Source organism: Haemorhous mexicanus, chromosome 2 (genome assembly GCF_027477595.1).
Source record: "Haemorhous mexicanus isolate bHaeMex1 chromosome 2, bHaeMex1.pri, whole genome shotgun sequence".
NCBI classification, from domain to species: Eukaryota; Metazoa; Chordata; class Aves; order Passeriformes; family Fringillidae; genus Haemorhous; species Haemorhous mexicanus.
In genome coordinates this window covers 42,612,502-42,638,550 of record NC_082342.1, presented here as the reverse complement: position 1 = coordinate 42,638,550, position 26,049 = coordinate 42,612,502, and the positions used below count along the sequence as shown (strand labels likewise).

Sequence of the window (26,049 nt, the reverse complement as noted above, 5' to 3'; positions counted from 1 at the left end):
TGACTTTTTGCCATCCCTTCATTATGGAGCTGCACACTGGGAACAGGAAGCAGATCTATGTCCCTCACAAAGACCAGAGAGACTTTTCCAGGTCCTTGCCAGTTACACATTTATTTTACTGAGGAAGTTGATACACTCTAAGCCAATTTAATCATGTTGCTAATGGGATTCAATTAGCAGTCTCTCAGAGATTGCTCTTGTCAGGGAGATGACGGGAGGAATGAAAGCAGCACCATTCACCCCACTGTGAAGTATTAACTTCCCACCTCTGTATTTTCTAAGAATAGATGCCACTTCTACCAATAAGTCTGCAGCTTCTCACTGCTGTTCACCAGATGGTAGGAACCAGCAGACACTGAGTTTGTTCCCTTGTGGTCAAACAAACTGCTGTACAGCCCAATGTACGTTTCCTGAAAGATCCCCAGGACAGCTCTGCTACTTCTGTTAATATTTCCCAAGCTCTGGTACAATATTGAGGTTTTCCACTGGAACCACCTAGCACATTTTCAGAGTCTTTCCTGAGGGATGAAGTTACTCAATCCTCTTCTTACTTTGTCATAGCCTTTGTATCTGTCACTTGTCCTGAGAGTCTGTGGGCTGTGTCCTGAGCTTCAGCTAATTACATTAAAAGGATTATTTCCTTTTCTTGATGTTTGTTATTATTTTCATCCTTCACGAGCCTTTTCTTCTGTTTCAGGAACAACACTCTGTGGTAGGCCAGGGAGCTGGCCCCACTCCAAGCTCCAGTTCTTGCTCAAATCCAAACACTGGAAGTGGTTACATGAACTCATCCCAGCAATCATTGTTGAATCAGCAGCTGATGGAAAAGAAACAGGCTCTGCAACGGCAAATGATGGAGCAAAAACAACTCCTTCTACAGCAGCAGATGTTGGCAGAAGCTGTAAGTTTACTAATTTCTTATTTTACATGGAAAATATTGCCATAAAAACAATAGAAAAGAAAGCTAAGACACGGAGAAGAAAACCCCCTAAAACTTCAAGGTTGTTTTGGCAATGCCTAGAACTTCAAGAGTGCGCCTTGTATTTTCATCACTTTTCTAAACCTTTTGAAACGTTCTTCAATCTGTATGAAACAAGTTTCTAAGCTACTGCAGTTTCATCACAGGAACAGTCCAAGCATGTGCTTGGTTTTGAGACAATGAATATTGTCAGTGGTTTTCTTTGCAAGATAAACCAAGGTGCACTGCTATGCTACTTCCACCTAAGAGAAAAGTTTGCTTCCAGGAGGTGTAACCCAGGCAGCATAGTGTAAAATACCTGTGTGTGAACAAGGATCAGATACCTTGATTTTGGGGTTCAACCCAAGTTTGTGTGCTTGTCTGGGATTGCATATGAGTCCTACTTTCTCTAGTTTTATTTTTGCATTTCTAGGTATCTGCAGTCTCACTCCTTTGGTATCTGAGAGATTAGTTGGGAGTTTCTGGTCATTTTAGGAGACATGGGGGATTCTAGAAATGAAATATTTCTTGACTTTTCAATTCATGCAGAAGAAAAAAGAAGTTCAAAGTCAGCTCTCTGTGCTACAGTTTTCTGTCAGAATTTTTAGCAGAGCAAAAACTTAGTTGCTCAAATAGCTTCTCTTAAATAAAATGGAAATTTAATCACTTGGCTTTGCTTTTGTATTGTGTACATAGAAATACTCATGAAGCTTGCCTACAGCTTTTACATGAATTGCAGGGATTTCATGGGAGTCTGTCTTCTTCACAAGGATTCAGGTTGAGCAGGATATAAAAACAAACCTTACAAATCTTAATCAGACCCCTCCCTCCCATGATGAATTGTGGAAATGCCTAAATAAGACAAAGAAGGCTCTTGTCCCAGTGTTTTTAAGTGCTCCTGGGAGAAGAAAATACAGATTTTTCACTAGAAGGTCCATGTGCATGCTGTTTTCAGGCAGATTATCCCCAAATTACTCAGATGGACTTGCATCATCAGCCAGGGTCTGACTCTTTCACACTGACAAGCTGGTTTGCCATTCTGGCCATTGAGCACAAAACCTGTGCACATTGCAGAAGACATGTGATGCTGTCCCAGCAGCTGTCCAATAAAGGCACATGGGCACCAAACTCACAATTTCCTGCCATGGGGGCACTTATCTCAAGGACCCATGTCTCATGGGTGAGCAGGAGCACTCTGGAGGCATCAAATCACACTGATGCTGATGAGAAATTAGGCATTGACTCTGGTGCCTGCTCTTTCCTGATCTTATAAGCATAGGGCAGTAAGGCAGTTAGATTTCAGTTCAAGGACTTGGCCCTCTCACCAGAAACATTTCCCTGCAAGCTCAAAAAAAAAAAAAAAACAAAAAAAAAAAATCTACCCGGATAGTATTTTTTTCCTGCCATTTTTCCTTGCTGTCCTTGCCCCAGTTCTTGTATTCCCAGTGTAAGAGGAAAGACAGCACCTCATACAGGGAAGCACAGGGCAATGCTGAGTGGCATGAAAACAGCCAGCCCGGCACCATCCTTGTCCTTGTTCTTGTCCTTGTCCTAAACCAGGTGTCCTGCTGCTATCCTTACTGAGGAGGGCTGGGGGGAGCAAAAAGCAAGGATTTTACTGGGTTTTGTGGTCACCCCTCCAGTGTAGGATGACAGAGTGAGGGAGGGTATGGCTGTGGATGGGGATGACAAGCTGAAATTGGAATACACTTTGTACTGCAGTGCAGACATGGACATTGTTCTCAGAGGCTGAGAGGAAAGTTAGATCAGACTCAAACACAATGCAAACAGCAAAGATATTTCCATATAGGCTTCAGTAGGTGATGGCGCAGTTTCACAAGTGACTGTCCTGTGGACCAGACAGGGTGAAAGGAAGGAATATTTCAGCTTTGTACACAACTGAGAAAAGAAAGAGATTGGCAAAACACAGAGCCAGGAAAGCATAAAGAAAAGCAAATTAATGTACTTCTACTCTAATCCTCTAGGAGAAAATAACTCCACAAGACCAACTGAACAGACACTTGACAAGACCACCACCAGATTATAAAGACCAAAGAAGGAATGTGGTCAACATGCAACAAGCAAACCAATATCCTGGTAAGTACCCATGGGCTCAACGCAACTCTTTCCTTTCTTCCTTCCTTCCTTCCAGCTGGAAGACCACCCATAAGAGCCATGCACGCATGGGATGGGGAAGGAGGAGTTGGCACCCTTCCCATTAGCACTGTCTGGGGCAGATGTGCACCCAAATACCTGATGCAGAGATGTCCTCTTGACTATGCAGCCTCACTGTGTTCAGATACTTCTCTCACATGTGTGGTACACCTTGGTTCAGAGACTGAGATGAGGACCATCCCTCCCTTCAAATGGCAGTTCATGTACAGTGTGAGGACCCTCATTTGGGTCTTTAAGTACCCCACACAGCACCATCATGGCTGGTACTTTTGGTCTGTTTCACAGGCCATGGTCACAGCCTTAGTGCTGCTCTACAAGTAGCATTTCAACACATCAGTCAAACAGTAGAGTAAAAGCCCTCGCTTTCTGCCAGAACTGCCCAGGGCAGGAAATGCCCAGCATTTCAGGACTAGTCCTTCGTTTCAGCTCTTGTGCCCTGACCTCCTGGGAGAGTCTAGTTATGGGAGCACAGGATTGTTTGTTTGGCTTTTCATACTGTTCACCTTGCTGATTGGCTGAAGGCCACTCAGAGAGCAAAGGCAGGGTAAGAAAAAATGCTGAGGAGAGAGGAGGTGGGGGAAATGCAGCAGATGGGACCAGAGGATGTTTTCTATACTGCAAAAGTGTCTGTGCATGTAAGTATATAAAGAATTCTCTGCCTTCTAGTATATTTTTGTATGCAACATGCTAAAGAAAAAGAAGACAGGTTTGTTTTTTTTTTTGTTGTTTTTCCATAATTGGTGTCTCTGCAGATTCAGCCAGTGATCTGAGTCTTTCTTTCTTATCTGATCTTTGCAGCACAACCTTTTCAGCTTCTATTATGATTTTAATGAGCTCTGAAGTGCAGCTTACTCACATGCCACCCCTCTGCCCAATCTGCTGGATATGTAGGGATGGGCCAGGTTGGGCCGTTTAAACAGCATTCATGCACTCCTTTGCTCTGCTTACAAGTTCTAGTAGTGATAAGCTTGCAGCAGCCTGGAAACTGCTGCTGGAAACTACTGCTGGAAACTGCTGCTTTCTAATGGACCTGGGCATTAATCTTCTTCAGTAAACTGGCTCAAACATCCCAGGGTAATTGCCCATGGTGAGGGCCCTGCTCGCTGGCTTGGTACCTCCTGTACTCCCAAAACAAATGCTTTGGCAACCCCAGCATTTCGCTGAGGAATCTTGTGATTTGGTGTGTTGTTTAAAGGTTTGTTCCTGGAACCAAATGATTAACTGAGACTCTTGGCTTTTACTTAAAAGCAATCCATTTCTAGCCTGAGAGAGAAAATGGAAGCGAGTGCAGCCACATGTGTGAAAGGCTCCGAAGTGAGTAGATCACCACTGCTATGTGGCAGCTCTTGTTGTTGCTAATCTGATGGACTCTCTGCCAGTCTGGTGGTATTTGGAGTCGCATCTCCTCGGTTTGAAACCTGTGGGAATGGCAGCACTAGTCCATTCAAATCCCAAGTCCCCAGCACTAGTCCATTCAAATCCCAAGTCCCTGCTGAGTGAGCCCCAGGAGGACAGCAGCCTTTCAGGCGAGCCTGGGAGGGAGGGCTGTGCTGGGAGCTTCCAGCAAAGCTACCAGAGGGAGCGATTAGGAAACTCTTGCATAAGGGAGTAACAGTAGGGAAACTGTTCCCTTTTTCTGGGAATAGCTTTGCTCAGATCAGGGAAGAAGAGCAAAAAGCTAAATAAAATCACACAGGCTGGAGAAACTTGGTTGTATTTGGAGTATTTTATTTCTCTATACTTTTCCCCACAGTGCCATGCCATGGCAAGAAACCCCCAAGAAAGGAGCAGGTGAATTGGGTAGGGAAGCTGTTTCTCCGAATTGCTGTAGCCTGGGGTGCCCAGCTGCTGTACACAGTACTTCTGGGGAAGGCATTTCTTCCCATCTGGAAGAAATAAGAATGGAAAATACTTGCGTTAAAAATAAAAGCACAAAAATAGCAAAACAAAGAAAGAGGAAGCTTTGTCTTTTGGCAACAAGTACAACCCCTTCCCAAACACTTGTGTTCTTTCAAAAGTGTAGCATTTGCAGGAGCAGTGTGGTGGTAGCCCTGAGGTCTGCTCAACAGCTGGCAGGGTCACCCCAGGAGGGGCTTCGTCCCAGTGGCAATGAAGCGACTCTACAAACTTGTAGCTCAGCTGGAGGGAGAGAACCATCTAGAGAACCATCTCTTGAAATGACACTGAATTCTGTACCATTCCTCCTCTTTAATATGGGCTCACAAGAGCAAAAATCAGGGACCCATCCCTATCATCCCTGCAAAAGAAAAATCACAGAATCACAAAAAGGTTTGGGGTGGAAGGGACTTTAAAGATCATCTAGCTCCAAACCTTCTGCCATGGGCAGGGACACCTGTCACTAGACCAGGTTAGTCAGAGCCCCATCCAACCTGGCCTTGCATGCTTTCAGGGTTGGGACATTCACAACTCTTTCACTAGTCCAGTGTTTCACCACCCCTGAGTAAATTTCTTCCTTATGTCTAATCTAAACCTATCCTGTCTCAATTTAAAATCATTCCCCCTTGTCCTGTCACTGCATATCCTTGTAAAAAGTCCCCTTTCCCTCTTGTAGCCACCTTCAGGTACTGGAAAGTACTAGATCACCTCAGAGCCTTCTCTTCTCCCACTTTAACAACCCCAACTCTCTCAGCCTGTCTTCATAGGAGATGTTACAGTAGTTCCAAAAATGCACAACCCACCAGCAAAGCCAAAGATGGGGCTAATCATGTGGTTGCCAGCTGAGCACTGATTGTGGGAATATGATTGTGCCTGTTGGGCTAAAACCAGGTGGATTCCTCATACCATATCCTGCCCCAGGGGCTGCCCAGCTCAGGGACTGAATTTAGGTGCTTAAGTTAGGACAACACAATTCTTAGGATAATTAGATCCTCTACAGTCCCACTTGGAGGCTGTTTGTGGAACAGGCTGCCTTCCAGGCTAGGGGGAGCTTCTTAATTTAGGTATCTATGTTTATATTGATTTGAAACAAGCCCCCTGGTTGTGGAGTCACACTCAGCGTTAGTAATGATTTGGGAAGAGTTATTTTTTAAGTCCTTAAGGAAAAAAATGGATCCTTTACATCCATTACTAAATGGAAATAGCGTATGTATAAAAATAATGCAGAAAAAGCAGAAATATACAATTTTTTCTTTGGTTCCAGACTGTGGGAGCTGAACATCATTATGGTGAAATTTCAACAGGAACAGTATATTAAATAGCTGTTGCTAAACATAGACTTTTTAAATATGTATGCCCATGATTTGTCTAAAAGAGTTTTAAAAGAGCTGGCTGAATTTGGTTCTCCAAATTCTTAGTGTCACCTTTTATTTAGTCTTGAAACACCAAGGGAGACTGCTAATGCCATGATAAAAATTAAATTACTAAGTAGGTGCTTGCAGCCCTAGTAGCCTAATGCAGAGCTCAGCAAAACTACTAAGGGGCAGATACAGCCCAAATACTAAAGAATTTAGGAAGGGGAAGATGTAGTTAATTTCAAGCAACATGGGCTGATGTTAGAGGAATCTTTCCAAGCTTGCATGGTATCTCTTTCAATGAAACCACAACTTAAAGGCAATAGTTGTTCAGGTTATGTCCCTTAAAGCATCTGACTTCTTACTGCCTGTTTTGGTTAAGAAACGTGAGTGGCACAAAATTAACATAGCTCAAAGGAAATGGCTGACAGGTCTCCAGATACCACTGTGAGCAGGCCGTGTGGTTGAAACTGGATAGGCAAACATTGTCCGAGATGATGATGAACTGGAAAAATAGAGCTTACTTTACATCCACATTGGAGATGTGCAAAAGTTATTGCTGTGACCAGCTATGATGCACAGCTCCGAAATCAACATCAAAAACTGTCAAGTTCTGAAAGGACCTCCAAAGGACCAAAGGACTGGAAAACATGCCCCACACTGAGACTGAAGTATTTGGAGAATGCTGCAAGCATGACACAGTCTTGAAGCGCTGTGTAGTAGGAAGGAATTTATGATGGACCAACTAATAAAATTAGTCACACAGACCAATATATAATAAGATTTGGTGATGAAGCTGAAGTTAGTCAAATCCCATCTGGTTTTGCCATATGTACGAAGGATCAAACCAAGGCAATGTCTCATGCCCAAAAATTGCTATTAGTTGCACCTGATGAAATAGCAAATCTCCTTGTTCCTCCTCTGGGAAAGGCTCAGAGAATTCCTGAAATGCAGTGGTACCTTGGTAGCAAGCTCATCTGACAGCTTTTCTCACACTTTGGGGGCCATCCAAAGAGGTGTGAGAATTTATCTTGTACTGTGCCATGTGGCACAGATTTCCTCAGCTGACCCACACATTGTGTGAAGAAACATCTCCTTTCATTTGCCTTGAACCTGATTTCTTTGAGCTGTGCTTTTTGTAGGGTTTGTACTGGAAGCAACAGTAGCAAAGGGAATTACAACGTGGAGCAGCTGATTGTGCACAGAAAGGGTTCTCCACAGTGCCATCTACACTGGCTGAGTTTAAAAAGTGGTTGGTCTTTTTCAACCAGTCTCTCAGGGATTAATTCAATCTTGCACTGGATAAGCACTCAGCCTCCATGGTATAAATGACCTGCTGTGGCCTCAAACTATGGCAATGTAGCCAAAGAAGTGAGCTTGTGCCAAGCTTTGGTGACTGAAGGCAAAAAAATCCTCTCTTCTTGTCAGCCATTGGCAGGTATTAAGTACAGGAAAATCCCCCATTGGGCAGAATCAGCCAGGAGTGATAAATTCCTGCCAACTCCTAACTTGTAGTTTTCTGATGCACAAAAGGGGATGTTCAGGTGCAGCAAGCACTGGCACATCATGTGTGGCTCCCTCACTGGCAAGTCTGTTTCTGCAGGGGCAAATAGCCATAGCCCAGCTGGGAAGAGAGTTTAGAAAGGGCATGTGTGGGGCTCTCCAGGCACAGCACCGGGTCATGTCCCCATGCCTGCTCTGCCACCACGTGGGAGGACAGGCACGTCACAGACTGGACTGAGTTCCTGTGCCAGCATATGGCTGCAAATGTGTGAGATGAAGTCTTGGCTCCTGCTGTCATCTGGGACAGACATTCCCCAACAAAGGATGAATACTGCTGCTGTGGGTGTCTAAGAAAGGTGGAAAAGAAGCCTGATGAAAGTGCCTCTGGCTCCCCATTGTCTCTAGAGGGAGCCAGGATAACCATGCCCTTTAAGGAAAAGTTCTTGATCTCTGATCGCTTGGAGAGGCCTTGTCCTTTCTGACGTGTCTAGTGCTTCTGTAAAGGAAGGCAGGAACGTCTTCTCTGCTGCCCAGCGGTTCTGTCTGTCCTTCCCTGCTCCAATATTTCTCTTACATTAAGCATCAGTTTTGGCTCATGTGCTCTCCTCTGAAGGGGTGAAAAAACCACAGGTGGCTTAGTATAGACCAAACAACCCTTTGTATGATAGGCATCTTCAAGGCCTTGAGCAAGTTCATCTAAGTCCTCTTAAGAGCAAAGTGTCTTCTTCAAGAAACTCTGCTCATAGGAAACTGGATTTTTGAGCTGTCGGTATTTGAATGACACCACATATTGATGCACCCACGCTTGTTGTAACACTTCTGTTTTCTTCTTTCCAGGTGGTTCACCAGCTGTGAGCATGAGCTCCAACAACATGTCCTTATCCAACCCAATTTCAACTCACAGCATCATGCCCCAGAGCTCCAGCCTCATGTCCACCCCTGCTGGAACCCGAATGCCTTCTGTTCCTGCTGCTCGGAGTTTGGGCTGCTACGGGAACCTTCCTTGCAACCAACCAAGCACATACAATGTGACTTCAGGAATGAACCAAATGCAGCCACACAGAAACCAAAATCAAGTTCTGCCCGGTCAGAATAACCCCATGGTGTCCCGACAGCAAACCATGACACAGGGGAACAACGGGGCAGCTTTTGGGACGGGGTCAGTGGTCAGCTCTCAGCAAATAAGGCCAGGCTTGACCCATGGAGCGACAGGTATCCCTGCTCAACGGCCGGCCAATGTGATGATCACGGCTACTGCCAATGCCCAGAACTGGGCCCCACAAGAGGCTGCAGTGAAGCAGCAGGATGCACTGAAACCTGCAGGAGTCCGTTTCCCCACCGGCACTCCATATCCCAACCAGTCTTTGCAGCGCAACGTAGGCAACCAGCATTTTCCTCAGCGTGCATTGGCACCTCCTAACCAGTTAACGGCGGGAGTCCAGATGAGGCCCCCTCTAAACCAAATGCACCAGACTCTGAATGGACAATCTGCTGGCTCACTGCGAGGGCTCAGCATAAGACCCAATCAGCTGAGAGGACAGACTGTGCCTGCCTTGAATCAGCCAGGAACAAGTATGACACCGCCGTCATCTCTGCCATCAACCGGTTTCACAACTACCAACCAAACCTCCCGGGCTTACCAAGGAAGTGACCATGGTAGTGACCTAGCGTTTGACTTTCTGAACCAGCAAGGGGACAGTATAGGACCTGCGCTCAACAGTGACTCGGATTTTATAGATTCTTTACTGAAAACAGAACCTGGCAATGATGACTGGATGAAAGACATCAACCTCGATGAAATTTTAGGGAACCACTCGTAAGTGACCGTACCAAGAGGGAACCAGATGAAGAGGCAGCAAGGACATTAGCTTTCTCTTTAGATGCCAACTTTAGATGCTTCATTAATTTACACTCCAGTGACTGGGCTGTCCTTTAAAATACAACATAGAGCAACTGCCCTGTTTGAAGAGTAGCTCTAGGAACAAAACTGAAGTGAAAGTGTAAGTGATATTCCTGCCTGCCACAAAGGAGTGAAAACGTGAAGGGTCTGTTCCCCAGACCTGTGCCCAGCCCATTGCAAACTCATTGGTTCTTCTCAGAGGGGCTCCAGGAAAAAAACGCATTCAGCTTCCCACACATGGAAGCACCAGACAGTGGTATGGGCTGTGGAACATCATTTCTCTGAGGCAAGTAGACCCCAAGTGGTCCACAGCTCTTCAGTCATCTTGTTCACAGCCCTTTACTTCTTTGGGACTGCTTGGCCCAGGCAGCATCAAGCCCTGTGTAAATCTCATGGCATTACAAAAACTGTTTACTTCTGCACAGTACAAACTTTCGTTTGCTTTCCCAATGATTTTGTTATAAACCTGTACCTTTTGTAGCACACAGCAGGGTAAGTGGTCTCATCCAAGGGAAGAAGGAAACAGATCATCCAGCATGTTATTCGGTGTGCTCTAGCATTTGTGTTCTCCCTTTCATCAGTGTTTGCAGTGAGTATTAGAGGATGCTGCTGTTCTGCCAGCAGCACAGTCATTCTGGGCATTGAGGGAAACATGAGATGAACTACTTCCAAAGCTCAGGATCCTCACTCTGCCACCTTGCCCTTCCCCAGGGACTACAGTGACTTAATAGAAACTTGAGTGAGAAGGGTGCTCATGATTTGTCCCTGACTATTCTCCCAGTCCAGTCCAGCTTAGAGGAGGGCAAATACCTAAAGTGGCTCAGCTAAGCCACTGTCCTTGTTTTCATCTCAAATCATGGCGAGTATCAATCAGGTGGTTCAGCCTGATCTTCTTCTCTCAAACAGGTTTAGCCCAGACAAAATGCCATCATCTACCAGCCTGGGAGGAAGCTGCCATTTCGGTTGCACAGCATTTTGGTTCCATCCTGTTTTCTCCTTTGCCATATGGGGGGAGTTGAAAGAGTTCTGGTGTTGGCCCAGGTCTCCACAGCCTCTGTCTGGAGTACAAGAGGCTCTGCCCCTGAAACTAGCATGCACATCAATTATAACTCACAGCAGGAGGCTCCATCAGCCACATCTGTGCTTGTACATGAAACAGTTCTGGGGATTATTTCTGGGCACTGGATTCAATCATGTGTTCTGAGTTTGGGGATGGACCAGCTAATTTTGTCCTGAGCAGTTTCTGTGCATAGAAAGTAGATATACTGGGGGGCAAGGGCCATTCCCATGAGCAGTTTGCAGCCACCTTGCCTGGAAGGCTAACAGAGCAGAGCAGTAAGGATACAGGCTGTCCCACACCTGCCAGGGAATAGTCTTGACTTTACTAAATTCTTTGCTATAGACTTGGTCAGTAATGGCATCAGAAGGATATGCTATGTCACTACAAAGCCGCTGCACAGGGATTCAGACAGGATTCAGGGATGGGAACAGATCTTGCAATTCAAATGAAAGTGCTGTTCTTTCGAATGCTGCGGTGCAATGTGTTTCACAGCCTCCTCTGAATTAGCTAAAACTAGATGTGGCAAAGGAATACAATGCCTACGTTCCCATGCCTTGGTGCCAAGAGGCATTGCTCAGCCCATGCAAGTGCTTTATTCATCCTTGTTAGTGGCAGTGGGATGAGTAGACTATTTGACAATAGCCTCTGCACTTATCTGACCTACTTCTCCTGAGAGGTTTTAATAAGGCTTTTCCAGTTATTTCACCCTGTCATTTCAAATGGCACAATTTTTCAGGATGTTTCAAGAAGCATCATCCCACAAATGAGCACCTGCACCTCCACAAAAGGTGCAACATTGGCATTTAGTTAGATATGCCAGTTGAGGCTGTTCATTCCCAGAGAAATAAGAGGGACAAGAAAGCTGAAGAGTCCTTCTGCCAGCCCAGCGAGTGATCATTGCACACCTCTGCCTTGTGTAACGTGGTGACTCAGCTGCCCAGAGAGCTCCCTCTTCTCCCCAGTTTGGTCGGGGTGCATGGGTCCCTCTGATATGTCAGTACAAGTTTTTCCAAGTCTTTGAAGAGCTTTTCAGCTCAGGCCACTGGGATCCCACCTAACCTTGGAGAGATACAGATGCAAGATAACAAGTGTGTCCCATATAAATCGTGCAAAACTAGACTGAAGTAGCAGCTGCACGAGTTTGAAGTGAAAGAAAGATTGGCTTCTCTGCCTCACACACTGCCTGTCCACGAGCAGGTCAGCAGTGACTGCCAGCACACTGCTAGGGACAGACAGCTGCCATGGATGCCACTGAGGCCAGGCTGAGTTAGTATCACCATGGGCAATGGGCACTGTACTCTGGTAACTTCAACTACCCTCACATGCCATTGAAAAAGCCACCACTGGTTTCTTTATTAGGGCCAGACTGATTTCAAGGTCCTCAAATGATGTAAAAAAAAAATTGTTCCGCTGAGGAGCTGGTCCCAAGGAGTCAGGAGTTGGGCCCAATGATTCTCATGGGTCCCTTCCAACTCAGGATATTCTATGATTCCCTGGTTCTATGATGTCATGCAGTGGTGGACTCAATGCTGAGTGTTGTCCTCTTGGCCTCAGCCTGGAGTGAAAAAGACACTGGGCTGTGAGTGCCATCCCTGGGAGCAAAATTACATCCTGTCTTAAGTAAATTCAAAAAAGGTAGAGGCCATTTCCAGTCCTGTATATATATGCCTGATGCATTTGAAATGGGAGCTTGTGAAAGACTCTTGCAACCAAAACTTGAATCCAGTATAATTTCTTCAGAACACTTGCATCAGAATGGAGCTAGTGTCTTTTTTTTCCTTTCTTTGCAATGGCTAAGTGCACTACCCTTAAAATCTATTTTTCATCATTGCCTGGGCACTCTTCACAGTATTGGGTTGTAAATATAAAGAATTATTTGTTTTGTAAACTTTTGTAAAAACAACAACAAAAAGTAATAATATTTTGGTAGGAATAATAAAAATCATATTATTTGGGTTATATTTATACATATGTGAAATAAATATACTATCAAAAAGTTGTATTTTATACAAAAAGTCAACTGTTACCTTTTGTATTCTATATACAAAGTTTTGTATGATATGATTGTTTATTTTTATCTGCAGATTTCAACTTTGGGTTTTGGGGGAGGGCAGAACGGGATCATGGTTAAATAGCTGGGTCTGACCCCAAGCTCACTGAAACCAGTGGAGTTTTTCCATTGCCTTCACAGGGCTTTGAATCAAGCCTTTAAATCACCTTCAGATATGTTTCACATCTGAAGCTCTCTGGAAACCTCAACATGAAAACATTCCAGGTTTCAAAATTTTTCCCCGAAAAAGGCTTTTATTATTATAATTATTGTTATTATTGTTATTTCAGCTGTTGGGAGGCAGGTGGGACCTATGTAACTGTCATGTCCTTGTTGCATGTGTGTCTGCTTTATATTTTCCCCATATTATAAACCAGTGTTTCTCTATACAGACTGAAAAGAAACGTTGCTGTACAGAAATGTTTGTGTTTATGCATTTTTACATGTGGCTGTATATACCTCCTAGTACTATGCAGTGACACTTATTTGACTCCATTTATTTTTCACCTAAACATGAATAGTATGTTTTTCAGTAGCTATCAAAACTCTGCCAAGTAAATCAATCAAAATTATCCCAAGTGTCTCTTTTCTTACTATGAATTTTATATTGAATGTCTGTTTAGTCAACTGCTCATTCATCTGAGAAAATTAAAATTTTGATATTTTAGGAGGGGGATGAGAAAAATGAACATCTGGCAGCTTCCAGGAGCTCAGTGTGCCTCTTTGCCAGAGAGCTGTGATGTTTTCCTACTGACTAAACACATGGTTTCACTACCAGAAAGGGTTAACAAATAATGGTTAACAAAAATGCTATTTTAGCTTCTGGTGAATGGGTTGATAGAATCTTGCAGCAGAGCAATTTGCCCTGGGATTCTGCAAAAATTGAAGCTCAGAACTGTGTACCCCCAAGAGTCAGTTACCCCAGGAGGGCTGGCTAGGTCCCCAAGCCCGTGCCCTGCCCTGGATCATTCTCTGGAGATATTTGCCCCACTCCCCTCACTATCAGAGACCACTAATGCTAGAAGCCAGAAATCAGACAACTGGCTTCTCCTTTCCTCTTTGCCTCCTTCACATTACACCTCGTTCTAGCCTAAAGAGATTCCAGCCTACAGAGATTCCAGCATGTACAACATCACATTGGGTTGCAGGCTGTTTCACACAAGCATTCATCCCTACCAGGCTATTTTTAGAAGGTCAGCCCTGAGGAAGTGTCCCGTTCCTCGAGAGGCTTTCCGGGCTCCATCTCCAAGTGGGCGTCTCTTCCTGCCCCATGAACTGAGCAGAAGGGGTGGTGGAGGGGATGTTTCCAAGGGACAAATGTCAGCACATCACTGCCTGTGCTCAAAGGCTGCCTTGTGCTATTTTGAGATGTAGGGAGAAAAAAAAAAGGGCTCCCCACATCTTAACTGCTTCACTGCTGGTGGTTCATGATGAGGGACTGCCATGCAGCACATCCACCCTTTTAGTCCCTGTCTGCTCACCTTCCTACACCTACAGGATAAGTGGGAAGGCACCTCTCTTGGCTGCCCCTCACAACACCAGCTCTACTGGCTGCTGCCCTCTCAGGTTTTTTGCTTATGTTTCTCAGTCCCTTGATTGTATCTGACTCCTACCCACAAATGGCTCCTTTGTCCTGCCCTGAAACCTGGTGCTTTCACAGAAGGGATGGGGGAGGATGCTGGCAGATGCCCAGTGTCCCACTGCAGAGGCTGTGCCCATACTCCTGATCCTGAGTGGACATGCTGAAGTGAGGACATGCCCAGGAGGTGTGTGGCTCTCTCCTCACTTCAGCATTTCCAGTACGGGTGATAGAAAGTGCTTCCCTTGCATTCAAGTGGGAAAATAAGGCACAGACCCACTCACCCAAAGGTAAATCCAAAATAAATCAAGAAACTCATGTCCTAAAAGTGTGTCTTTTCTATCTCAGCTGTAAAGGTAAAAGGCAAGGCAGGCAGGAGGTGGGAGCATCAGGCAGGGCTGCTGCCCACCAGCAGAAGGTGCATCTTTGTCAGTGAGCTAAAAACAGCCTGGGACCCCTGCCTGCCCCTGGAGTGTGGTTGTCTGTGCCACCAGGCTCTGAGGCCCTGGTAGTGCCTGGGGGCCACGACCACCCTCCTACAGGTCTCACAATCAAAAGCCATTCCCACTGTGGGTGTGGGACAAGAGGGATAAGACAGTATAAAATACAAGTCACTCTGCGCCACACGGTTTCCGTGCCAGAAAATGTCCCTAGACCTGTCTCCTGTGACCAGGGAGATGTAGCCAGTGAGGCCACATGGAGGGGGTGTGAGACATGAGTGGCAGTGAATATTTTCCCTGCCTGGCCAGATGCAGCACAGCAGGAATTGCACCAGGCCCAGGCAAGGGCTGACCTTTCCCACTGCATCCAAATCACTTGGTGGGAACCACTACCAGCTCGGGCAGCGCAGCCAAGAGCGCTGCTCCCTCCCACGGCAGCATGGAGGTCTGGCAGCTGCAGGGACAGGGATGACATGGACAGGATTCCTCCCGCCACAATGAAAGTTTCAACCATGGTAAAAGTTTACTTCATTCTAATTTTTAAATTAGGCATTCTGGGTGCAGAAAAGGTCAGGCAAGCTGAAAAAAGCAGGTTGATTAGGACTTAGAAATTTTGTCTTTAAAAATCAAAAGCAAAGCCAAACAAGATGGAACAAAAACAAACAAACAAAACAAACACAAAAACCTACCAAAACAAAAGAAAGCAAAGCAAAACAAAACAAGTCAAAACCAAAAACAAAACGCAACATGAAGTAACATTTGGCGAGCTGGCATTTTCCTTACAAGAAGCTCCTTTAAAAGAGCTGGAGCTTAGATGATTGTTTTTCCTGTAATGACCCAGCCTCCTGTGTGCTGAGGAGGGAGCACCCAGCAAGCAATGGCCCTTTTGGGTGGACACACGTGTTGCTGGTGTGCCTGGGTACCTAGGCTGCATGAGCTGCTCCAGCAGCCTCAGGACAAGCTGTGGCAGAGGCAGCCTGAGCCTCCCAGAGCAGCTGGGATAATAAAGCCCCACTTGGCTGCGCTGCCGTGTGCCGGGGGAGCAGCTCGCTCTCCCCAGACTTGTCCTGCATTCCTCTATGTGCCTTCAGACGCTCTATCTACGGTTATTCTGGACAGCTGCCTGACATGTTTTCACTCTGGTTGACTGGTCTGCCTTGTTTGACTGGACATAGGAGCTTTGTTTTATCCTTCTTGTCCAGGAACATGGGGAAAACCCTGTGGTGCTGTTCAGTGTTTGGGTGAAATGCTGAGTATAGTTGCATCCATACACTCCTCTTGAAGTTAGCAGATCTGATGGCAAAACCTATCCATCAATATCAATCTGAGATGAAAGGTAAAGTTCCTGGTTGTTGTGAAGTTCTATGAACATCAGGTAAGGGCAGGGTTTGTCCTTGATACCATTATATTGGAGTGTCATGGTGAAAATAAAACCAGGGAATGTATTCAAATTGCCTTTTGTGCTTACCTGGCCTCTAAGTACAACAGGTAAGTTCCAGTCTAGAGGCCTAAATTTTTTTTTTTTAAATTAAATTAGTTTCTGAGGAGGTCCTAGAGTACCAAGTATTTCTGCTGAGAAATATTTATTAGAAATTATTGTGGTATTGTTTAAGGATCTGATATGGAAAGCTCCTCCTCGTAGATGTGGCCTATGGGGTTAGTTCCATAAGCTGATTTCATTAACAGGTGGGCACACATAACAGTCAGGTTAATATATAATTTGTATACCAATGAAATTTCCATCACTGAAAGACATCTAACTTTTTCAAGGAAAAATGTATGGGGAACTCCTCAGTTTGGCTGCATCTCTTCAAACTTATTTGAGAAGGAAGCTGATGAGTTTTCCCACAGTGCAGTTTTTAAAAAGAGAAATGTGTCAGAACCCACATAACATATTATTTGATTCCCCAAATTTAGCATTGTCTTTTAGGTAAATACTGAAGAGTGTCTAAAAATACATGCATTGGGCAATATAGCCCTTTGTGAATCTACACAACGGCTTTGCCAATGAATGTTTATTCTGTTTTTGAGTTTCTTCTTCTCTTAAGGATTGTGGGTTTCTTCCATGTTACTTGTCCTTCAGCAAGACTTCTAGCTAGCATACTGTTATTCATAGTACCTCTATGAATAACCTAACTCAAAGGCAAATTAAAATTGGTGTAAAGAAACCCGTTGTACTCTCGCTGATTTCCTTAGTGTGAACGTGTTAGCCTTGGCCTGTTGGATACCCAGGCTCAGAGGATGTGTACAGCAGAGGCAGGAACCCCATGTGTGTTTCCAAAAGGCTGATCAATGCTGCAGGGCTATGTGGTGTCCCCACTCACATGTGAGCCACCAGTTAACTGCGTTAGTACAGCTAAAATCAGGATTTTATGCATAACACATCCTGAAAGCCAACTTTTCCCTTCATTTAAGCAGAAAATCCACTAACCAAAGATTTTGCCCAAAGTTACATGGCATCTTTATGTTATTATAGCCACACTGGTCTTGATTAATTGTGTGGATCTTACTAGAGTAAAGCCATCACACGATAATCTTATTCATTAACTTTCCCTCCAATGCCAAAGACTTAATCTAGTGTGTTTTACCATATAAACTGCTAGCTTCTGACATACAAATACCAACAGACCATCTGTTTATACTGGGGAGTTTAAAATCTTCTCACATAAAATATATGGAGTGCTTTAGAAGGTTGCAAAGAGAAGCTTTCAACAGATAACAAGATAGTGCTGTTTAAAGAAGTAAACCATTAAAAAAATGTAATTAAAAAAGCCCTTCCTGAAGAACATTTCATTAGTTTCTCAACATTGAATATAGTCTTTTTATAAGTGACTCAAGAGCACAAATCAGCACAAAATCTCAGAAATACTCTTTTGTTGCATCTGTCTTTTTAACCCTCAGCAGTGGCCTAGTTTGGCTTCCCCTTTTGGTTTTCTTTTACAAAAAAATTTAGAATTGAGTCTTTTTTATACACTTTACTGTGCCTCCAAAGCCTCCTGCTATTAGATCGGTTTTAGCTTTCAGCAAGTGAGAGTGTGCAATAAAGAAAAATTTCCCAATGGCCACCAACACCGCGGCACAGCGTTGCTGTGCACTTGGATGACAGATTAGCTCCAGAAATGCTACTTTTTATTAAATTATCTGAGCTTTCATCAGAGAATGCTTTCACCAGGCTTTTACAGCCTTTGATAAAAGGGAAGATTTTCGATAAGAAGCCCAAAGCCCAGCTCCCATGCCTACATTGATCTAAATGATGATGTCTGGCCCTCAGGTTTTAGCTTGTAGAATAGTGCCACCCTGGGAATATGATGTAGTCCAGGCAGAAATAAGCAATGCAAATGAACAGAAATCTAGAAAATATATAGAGTAGAATGAAGGTTCTGTAGCCTGAAGAAGAGGAGATTTGAGTGGGAATAGGAAAGAGTCTTTGAATGGATAGATCGATAGATCATTGCTGCCAGGGTAAAAGATTGGGTATTTTCCATAATGATCTCTACAGGCCAAGAAACCATGGCTTCAGGTTAGATGCCAGGTGGAATTTTTGTGACAGGAAGGACAGCATGAGGATGGACTGTCTGAGGAGGGTATGGGGTCTGAAGCTCCTCAGGACCTGCTTTAGGCAACTGTCAGAAATTATATTGGTGTGGTTATCTGTCTTCAGCCAGTAGAACAGACTAAATGCCTTTGTGGGTCCTCACAGAAAGGCAGCAAAAATATTGAAAACAAGTGAAAAGTTTTCATGTTGAGGAAGGAAAGAGGGAAAAAAATGTTATTTGGGGCTTAAGTCAATGAATACTTACCAATTCATATGAACAGCAATGCATCGCAGCCCACTTCCCATCCTGTAAGGCAACTATTCAAATCCCACTCTGCTTCCACACCATAAAAAACCAGCAGGAGTCTTGAGAGAGATGGGTTTGTCCCAGCTGTCATGTCTGCTCCTTCAGATGTTTTCCTGGGGAGTGAAGTTAAAGAAATTTCTTATTTCAGCTCCCTTTCCTGAAGAAAAAGATTTTGATCCTGTGCTTGCACTTTTGTATAAAAGTTACCAGGTGAGGCTGGCTAATCACAGGAATGATCAGAAGCTCTCAGAGGTACCCGAATCCAGCCCGGAGCATGTCTAAGTTGATGTCTTTGTTCACTTCACAAAACTAAACAGGAGTACCTTGTGAGAGGATTAGGTATCTGCAATTCAATCCAGATGATTGCTTTATTATGGAAAACCATCCCTCTGCATACCACCCAGAAGGACAGCCACCACAGGATGCCGGGGTGCCACGGGCTCCTGTTCCACCCCAGCTGAAGCTGCAGGCTTTAGAGGCAGAGTTAAAAGAAGATGTACCGCTGCTGCAGGAGAGGGGCTTAACAGCGTGTGAACGCCCTGTGCTTGTAGAGGTATTTAAAGGATTAGGGGAGAATTAAATGTTTGTCTGTCTTTGTTGCTCAGCTCAGCTCCAAAGCTGGAAGACGATAGATATTAAGGAAGATATTTCCCCGTCTTTAAACACCGGAAGGAGACTCCTAAAACAATAGCAGGGAAATGCAGGCATGACCTAACAGATTTATACACAAAGATGCTGCACGATTCTTACCGGATGGGTGAAGAGCATGCTATCCTGCAGTATAAAACCGTGATATGAAGTTCAAAATTTTGAACAATGCAGAGTCTTTCTCAGAAAGGCTATGACATTAAATCAGATTTTTATTGAACTGAGAAATTTGCAGCTCCACAAATAGGGCTAAAGGGGTCTTAAGACACCTTGGCATGCTCCTGATACCGAGCTATTCTGCACAGCTTAACCAGCTTTGGGGACACGGGCTAAACTGTGGCTCACAGCCTGCAGTACTGCCCTCGGGCACCAGAGCTCTGCCCGGAGCAGCCACTCTGCTCTGCACTGTGGCTGTGGCTGCACTCTGCCTCCAGGCCCTTCTGTCTCCAGCATCATCCTCTCAAAATACCAGGCCCAGTGCTTCTGAAAGCATCTTTAGGAGGCAGACCGATGGCTGTTTTCTGCATGAGGGAACATCTCTTCCAACTGCACTTGGGAGTTTTATGGATTATTCTTCTTCACTACTCATTCTTATTTGATTCATTACAGAAAGGGCAGAGCAAAGGCGAAAACCTCACTCATTATATATTTCTCTTCTCCCATTCCAGCCTATTTCTCTGAAAGATGTCATCACTGAAACAGTTAATTAGGACTAGTAGCAATTTATATCATCCTTAGAGAATAAAGGAAAATTCTTTGTAACAGCAAACCTCATTCTGAGCAAACACAGCTCTGACCTCCTAGGCTGCCCATCACCTAAAACAGCTGCATTATTTGTGACTTCAGAAGCCCCACAGTGAAGAAAATAACTTTATTCATCTTCACTGTCATCATAGTATAAATTTGAAATGTATTTGGGTTTGTGTTATGTTTAATGAGAGTGGGAATGTGCTCCCTAGAATATTGTACTTTTACAATGTGCACTGTGTTAACAGATATTCAGGTTGTTGAGCAACATGTTCATACAGCCAAAGGCTTTATATCTTGTCCATGAAGAATGCTGGAGCAGAACAAGGACATTTCTCTCCTTTCCTTCTTTTCCTTTTTCAAAGTGAATTAATATCTCGTTACTGGGGACACTGGTCTATCCCACATAGAGTTACTTAACCCTTGCCTTTGCAATGGATCCTTGTGATCCTTTTCTGTGAAGGAATCAGACCTCCATTCTTTTGGAAGCACATATTCATACTCTGCACCCTGTCTTTGGGGTAAAAAAGTATCTTTGACTTGGAAATTCCTCTCTGCTTTGGTTGAGACATTGAATGTTAAACCTCTGTTATTTCACTTCTCGGTTTCTTTAGGTTGGAAAGCATGTTGGCAACACTCCAGCATGACTGAAGCATTGAGGGAGCTATGAGGCACATGCTGATGGTTCAAGTCAGGGCTCATTCTGAATTCCTGCTGACATCAGGCACTGCCAACTCCAAAAAGCACCTCTGGTCTCTGCAGTTGCTTTTGTAGCAGAGTTGGCCAAAGCAAACATGTCCCAGCCAAAGCATCAGCCTCCAAACTGTCTCTGCTCCTGAACCACCTGAGCTTGTCTGTCAGCATGCTGAGGATGGGCTGAACCTGTTGGCAGAGCTGCAGCAGATATTACACAGAGACACAGCTGAGCTGCCAGAGTGGTTGCACCTGGGAGATGGTGGAGGACTGTGCATCATGTCACCATCCTGTCACACCATCCTGGAGGCCCCATGAAAGACTGAGGGATGCCACTCCTGAGCAGGATGGCATCCCTCAAAAGGAAAATAAAGAACAGTTGCCTTAGGCTTCTTTGTTCTCCCTGCACAGCAGCACCAACATATCCAGCACTAAAACTCACTTCTCATCCTTCTCCTTCCTTGTTAGGGTCAGAAATTCCCCAGCTAAGAAATGAGAGCTAGCATCTCTCTTCATACACTCACCACCAGCAGTGTATGTCCCTCTTAATCTCCCAAACTGCAGGGACCTGAGGCCCCTGTCCTTCAAGGGCAGGAAAGAGGATACAGGATTGTGCTCCTTCTCCTTACCTTTTGAGCCAAACACATGAGACAGCAATCCTTTTCAAACATCCCAGACCCAAATCATACAGATGTGCACAAGCAGAATGAGGGTATTAAGATTATCAGAGTCTCTGAGTTATGGCATTGAAGGTTCAGAGGTGACTCACTGTAGATAACATCAAGGTGACTTACTACATTCGTGTAAGATAATTTATGCTTAATTTTGGCCTTCAAAAACCGCAGAAGCTTGTGTTTCAGCACAGGGTAAAAGCAGTTGATATCCAAATGCTGAACTATGACCAGAAGTGGCATATTTGGAGTTGCTTGTGAAGCTTGCACTTATGTGCTGGTATAAAACTTCTAATTGCACAGATCCTTTATGCTTTTTGTCCTGAACTTTCCCTGCATCCAGCGCTGAGATGGAATGTCTCAGTGAGATCCCTTTAGGTTATACTGGAAATTTGAGAACCAGGCATTTCCTAACTTTTGGTACATGTGGCATTGCATCCTAAATATTTCTTTCATACATTACTTTGGTGAATACAACACAGACTGATGTATCCATCAATCAAACAAGTGGCAGAATGGATAAAAGCTGTCTGCTCCTTTCATGAGCTAAAGCCAGCTTCAAGAGGAGGGCAGTGTGCTGTTCATGCCTAGGAGAACAGGAACAGCAACTAGTGCTTCCAGTTCATGTTAAAATTAGAGTCTGAGACCACTTGTAGGACACTGCAGGCTCCTGCAGTTGGGTACTTCCCTGACTAGTCACTCGCTACAACCTTCCTGGGAGAAGCACACACTCCTTTCCAGCTGTCTGGTGCTCTGAGAAACATTGCCCAGCATCCTCATACTGGGTGTGTGATGGTCCTGGAGTCAATGAGAAACAATTCTAAGGGTAGGTCCACATTGCTAAAATAAAAAGTGGTGAGGGAGATACTGGCCATGGAGCCAGGTGGAGCAAATTGGCTTCTACTCACACTAGAACCAGTTCCTTCTGGAGCAGTCTTGCCTCATCCCTGCAATACTCAGCCTGGTTCTCCTCCAGCCCCATTAAAGCCCTGTAATCTGCCTTTTCCAAACTTTAGTTCCATTGGAAATGGCAATAAGCTTCTTCCCTAATTGTATCCATGGGCTAAATGTGTCTTCAGTAGCTTCCTGAAAATTTTCTACAGCTCATACACTGCAGACAGGTAACTTACACAGAGCAGACAATCAAACACTCTCAAAAACTTCATTTTTATTGCACTCACTGTTAAGCTTGCAACTCCCCAGCCCTTTCATCACTAGAGCATAACACCCTGTTGCTTTTAAAAGAAAGTATGAGTCTTTCACATGGAAATTTGAGCCATCAAGGTAAATAAAACAGAAACCAAAAGGAATTAATTTCTACTGTGTTTTATTTTCCAGAAGTGTTCTTCTCATTTTAATATAATCTCCAGATCTTACCATCAAAATTTTATTGTGTTTCATTAAAGCACTACCACAAATGTGCATCCTCCTTAACAGAAAAGGAAGTATAAATGCAATAAAATCAAGTATTCTTAACCATTTCCCTAATTGTAGATATTAAACATAGCAGCTGCAGATTAAAATCTCACTTTGAGTCTGTGTGCATATAAGCAATATAGACAGTACTATTTCAGACAATGTAGATATAAAATTACTAAATTTTAAATGAATGTTTGCTTGAAAATTGGTGTATAAATCAGGACTGTAAAACACAAATTTGAAATCTAAGAGGTACAGAGACTTTTCTCCTCCATATGAACACCTTTTCCCATCTCAGAGACTGCAAGTGCTGAGACTTTAGACACCTTCCTAATGTCTCACAGTACCAAACCAATTCTTACCCCCACATAATTCCTTCCTGCCTGATCACCCTACAGCTGCTGGAGATGCATTTATTTCCACCAGTAGTGGTTTAACAAGCGTCAGAATTTTCAAATTTAACTCCTGTGAGTAATTCTTTGTTTCTTCATGTTTGCCAGATTGAAGACCATTACACAGATGCCAAGGAGCTGCTGGAGTGCAACAGCCCAAACAGCCAGACAGCTGCTGGGATGTATTTAGTCCTTCAGGAGAAAAGATGTTTTATTTGAATTGACACACAAAATTGATCTGTGTGTTCTGCAGCATGCAGTGGAAATCCTGCCCCTAGAGCCCGAGGCCTGAAGCTCTCCAGGTGCCCACAGCCCTCAGGCTCCCTGTCTGCTCAGCACTACAGTCCATGCCTTGGACTGTGCCGGTGCCATCACGCAGCTCTAAGCAAACACAGGCTACAGAGCACTGCAATAATGCACAGGCAATGGAGAATTAAAAGCATCAGGCAATTAAAAGCCAGGTGAATTGCATGGTGACTCCAGTGGACAATGACACTGAGCACACACGGATGGAACCTGATGTACTCATTAGCCTGTGGCATATTTCATGCCTGAATGTTCTGTGGGCAGCCATGAGTTGGTGCTGGGAGTGAGGACAAGAAAGCAGTACACAGACAGAGCAGCAGGAAGAACAAAACAGTGTCCCCATCAAAAGTGCTTCAAAAACAGGTAACAAGCTATAGTGTACAGGATTAGGTCCAGGTTGAGTCCAGAGCCCCACGTTTGTAGCACCTTGCATTAATACGTGCATGACTGCATAAAAAAACCAAAACAAGCAAAAAAAAACAAGTGACCAAAAAAAGATGTCAAAGGGTGATTGATCATTAGCTTCTATTTCTGTCAAACACAGAGGGGGTGCAAGGCAAAAACACTGTCAGGGTGCCATCATAGCCAGTCCAGAAGCACACTGTGGGTGAGCTGAGGTGACCACTCTGATCAGGTTAACCAGAAGTATAGTTAACTTTGGAGGCACAGTGACAATTTCAGTGTAGCTGTTAGTCCTAAGTCCCTCTCTTTGTTTTGACTAGTTTCCAACTTCAACAACACAAGCATTATGCATCAGCAGGACCAAATCTGTGCATGTACCCTATGACCATCTTGTAACAGATGTTCTTGCAACCACAAGCAGCTCCAGCTCCAAATCACAGCCACAGTGAGTTGTTCTTCATCAACCTCTCTGCCTGTGCCAAAGCTCTTGCTGTTTCTGACCTCATACTTTATCAGCTGATGAGGCTTGACAAAAGGAACACATGCCACCTCCAGTGTGATTTGATGATCATACATCACAGTGGGATCTCACCAGTGACAATCTGCCCTTCCCAAGGCACTGAGAATCTTTTATCGCCTGCCCACTGCCCTGAAGCTGTAGATCAAGAAGACAAGAAAATGTAATAAATCTCAGAACCATTTTAGTGAATCAAAGGAGAGACATGGGTGTCTCTGGCTGTGTGGTTTTCAGAACAATTATGGGACTGAGTCATGCTGCAAATATTTTGGACTCATTGATGGGGACTAGACTAGAGAAGGCACAGTGTGTGAAGCTGACTTTGCAATGAACCATTTGACTGCTGTCTAAGAGGGCACAGGAACATATGAGTACAGTGGCAAAAATATGGGAGATCCATAGAGCTGCAGGAAAGAGAGCTAGCTTTAGGATGATAAGATTTTATTGTTGGGATTGGAGCAAAAGGGAAAGGTGATCATTTTCAGGAGGGATTAGGACTCTGACTCCGTTATTGTTCATAAGTCTTTCAACCATGGGATGAGCTGTGTGATGGGAAGAGGGGGAGGGAGGGGAATGATGAGCTGAACCATGCAAGGACAGGTTATGACAAAGACTGCAGCAGGGGACCAAGTTTTCTCAGAGTGGACCATTTGAGTACACGATCCTGCTTCATGGTCTACCCTTTGACCACTGTAGCAACACGATTCCCCCTCTGTTCCAGGGACATTTAGTCAAGCAGCCACAGACCGTGGCCAAACTTCCTCACGAGACCCCTGAAAGAGGTTGTGCCAGGATGTCCGGGCTGTGTGACTGTCCCTAGCTTTGGTGAGCCCCGTGCTCAAAGTGTGAGACACAACAGACCTGTGTTTGGCTGTGCAGCAGCAAAGCTGAGGAGCTAATGCAGGAATGAGAACATCTGGATTCACATCATCTGGCAACATTGATATAGCAGATGTATGGACCACACATACCTACAGAGCTAGAAAGCCCTTAATTCAACAGACACATAGTTTAAATACAATGGATACAAAACAGAATCTCACTTTCACCCAGGATGAAGCAGAAGTCTTACTTCCCCTCACTTAATCATGTTTTACATGTACATAGTATTATTCTCTTTGTGCTGTGTTCACCACAGCTTTGACAGCCTCTAAACACCTAGGAAAGCCTGGGGCTATGTATTTTTCACTTTGTATATGCTACAACCACATATAATTTCAGGAAGTATTGGGGCATGCCTGTTTGTCTTTTACTTGGAATTAATCTTTTACACCTTTGATTCAAGGAAGCTCCTTGTCATTCTCTCTTTCAGATATCACTCAGCTGTGTCAGCCACATGGCATTAAAGATGAACACAGATAATTCTATTACTTATCCATGATGTTAATTTTATTTTACTGTTTCCTGTGTCGAAATCACAAAATGACAGAACAGCCCCTCATTAAAAAAAAAAAAAACAAAAAACAAAACAAACAAAAAAAACCCCCACCCAAATC

At 44.3% G+C, this 26,049-nt stretch overlaps 1 protein-coding gene across 1 annotated transcript in view; it reads left to right on the top strand.

The window, feature by feature from the left end:
* MAML2 (mastermind like transcriptional coactivator 2) overlaps nucleotides 1-13,469 on the top strand; it is a 217,845-nt gene extending 204,376 nt beyond the window's left edge. The window contains exons 3-5 of the mRNA XM_059838595.1: nucleotides 698-901; nucleotides 2,944-3,055; nucleotides 8,725-13,469. Coding sequence (XP_059694578.1) covers nucleotides 698-901; nucleotides 2,944-3,055; nucleotides 8,725-9,707 — 1,299 coding nt within the window. The 3' untranslated portion in view covers nucleotides 9,708-13,469. The remainder of the gene's footprint in view (nucleotides 1-697; nucleotides 902-2,943; nucleotides 3,056-8,724) is intronic.
* Nucleotides 13,470-26,049: the final 12,580 nt, after the last annotated feature.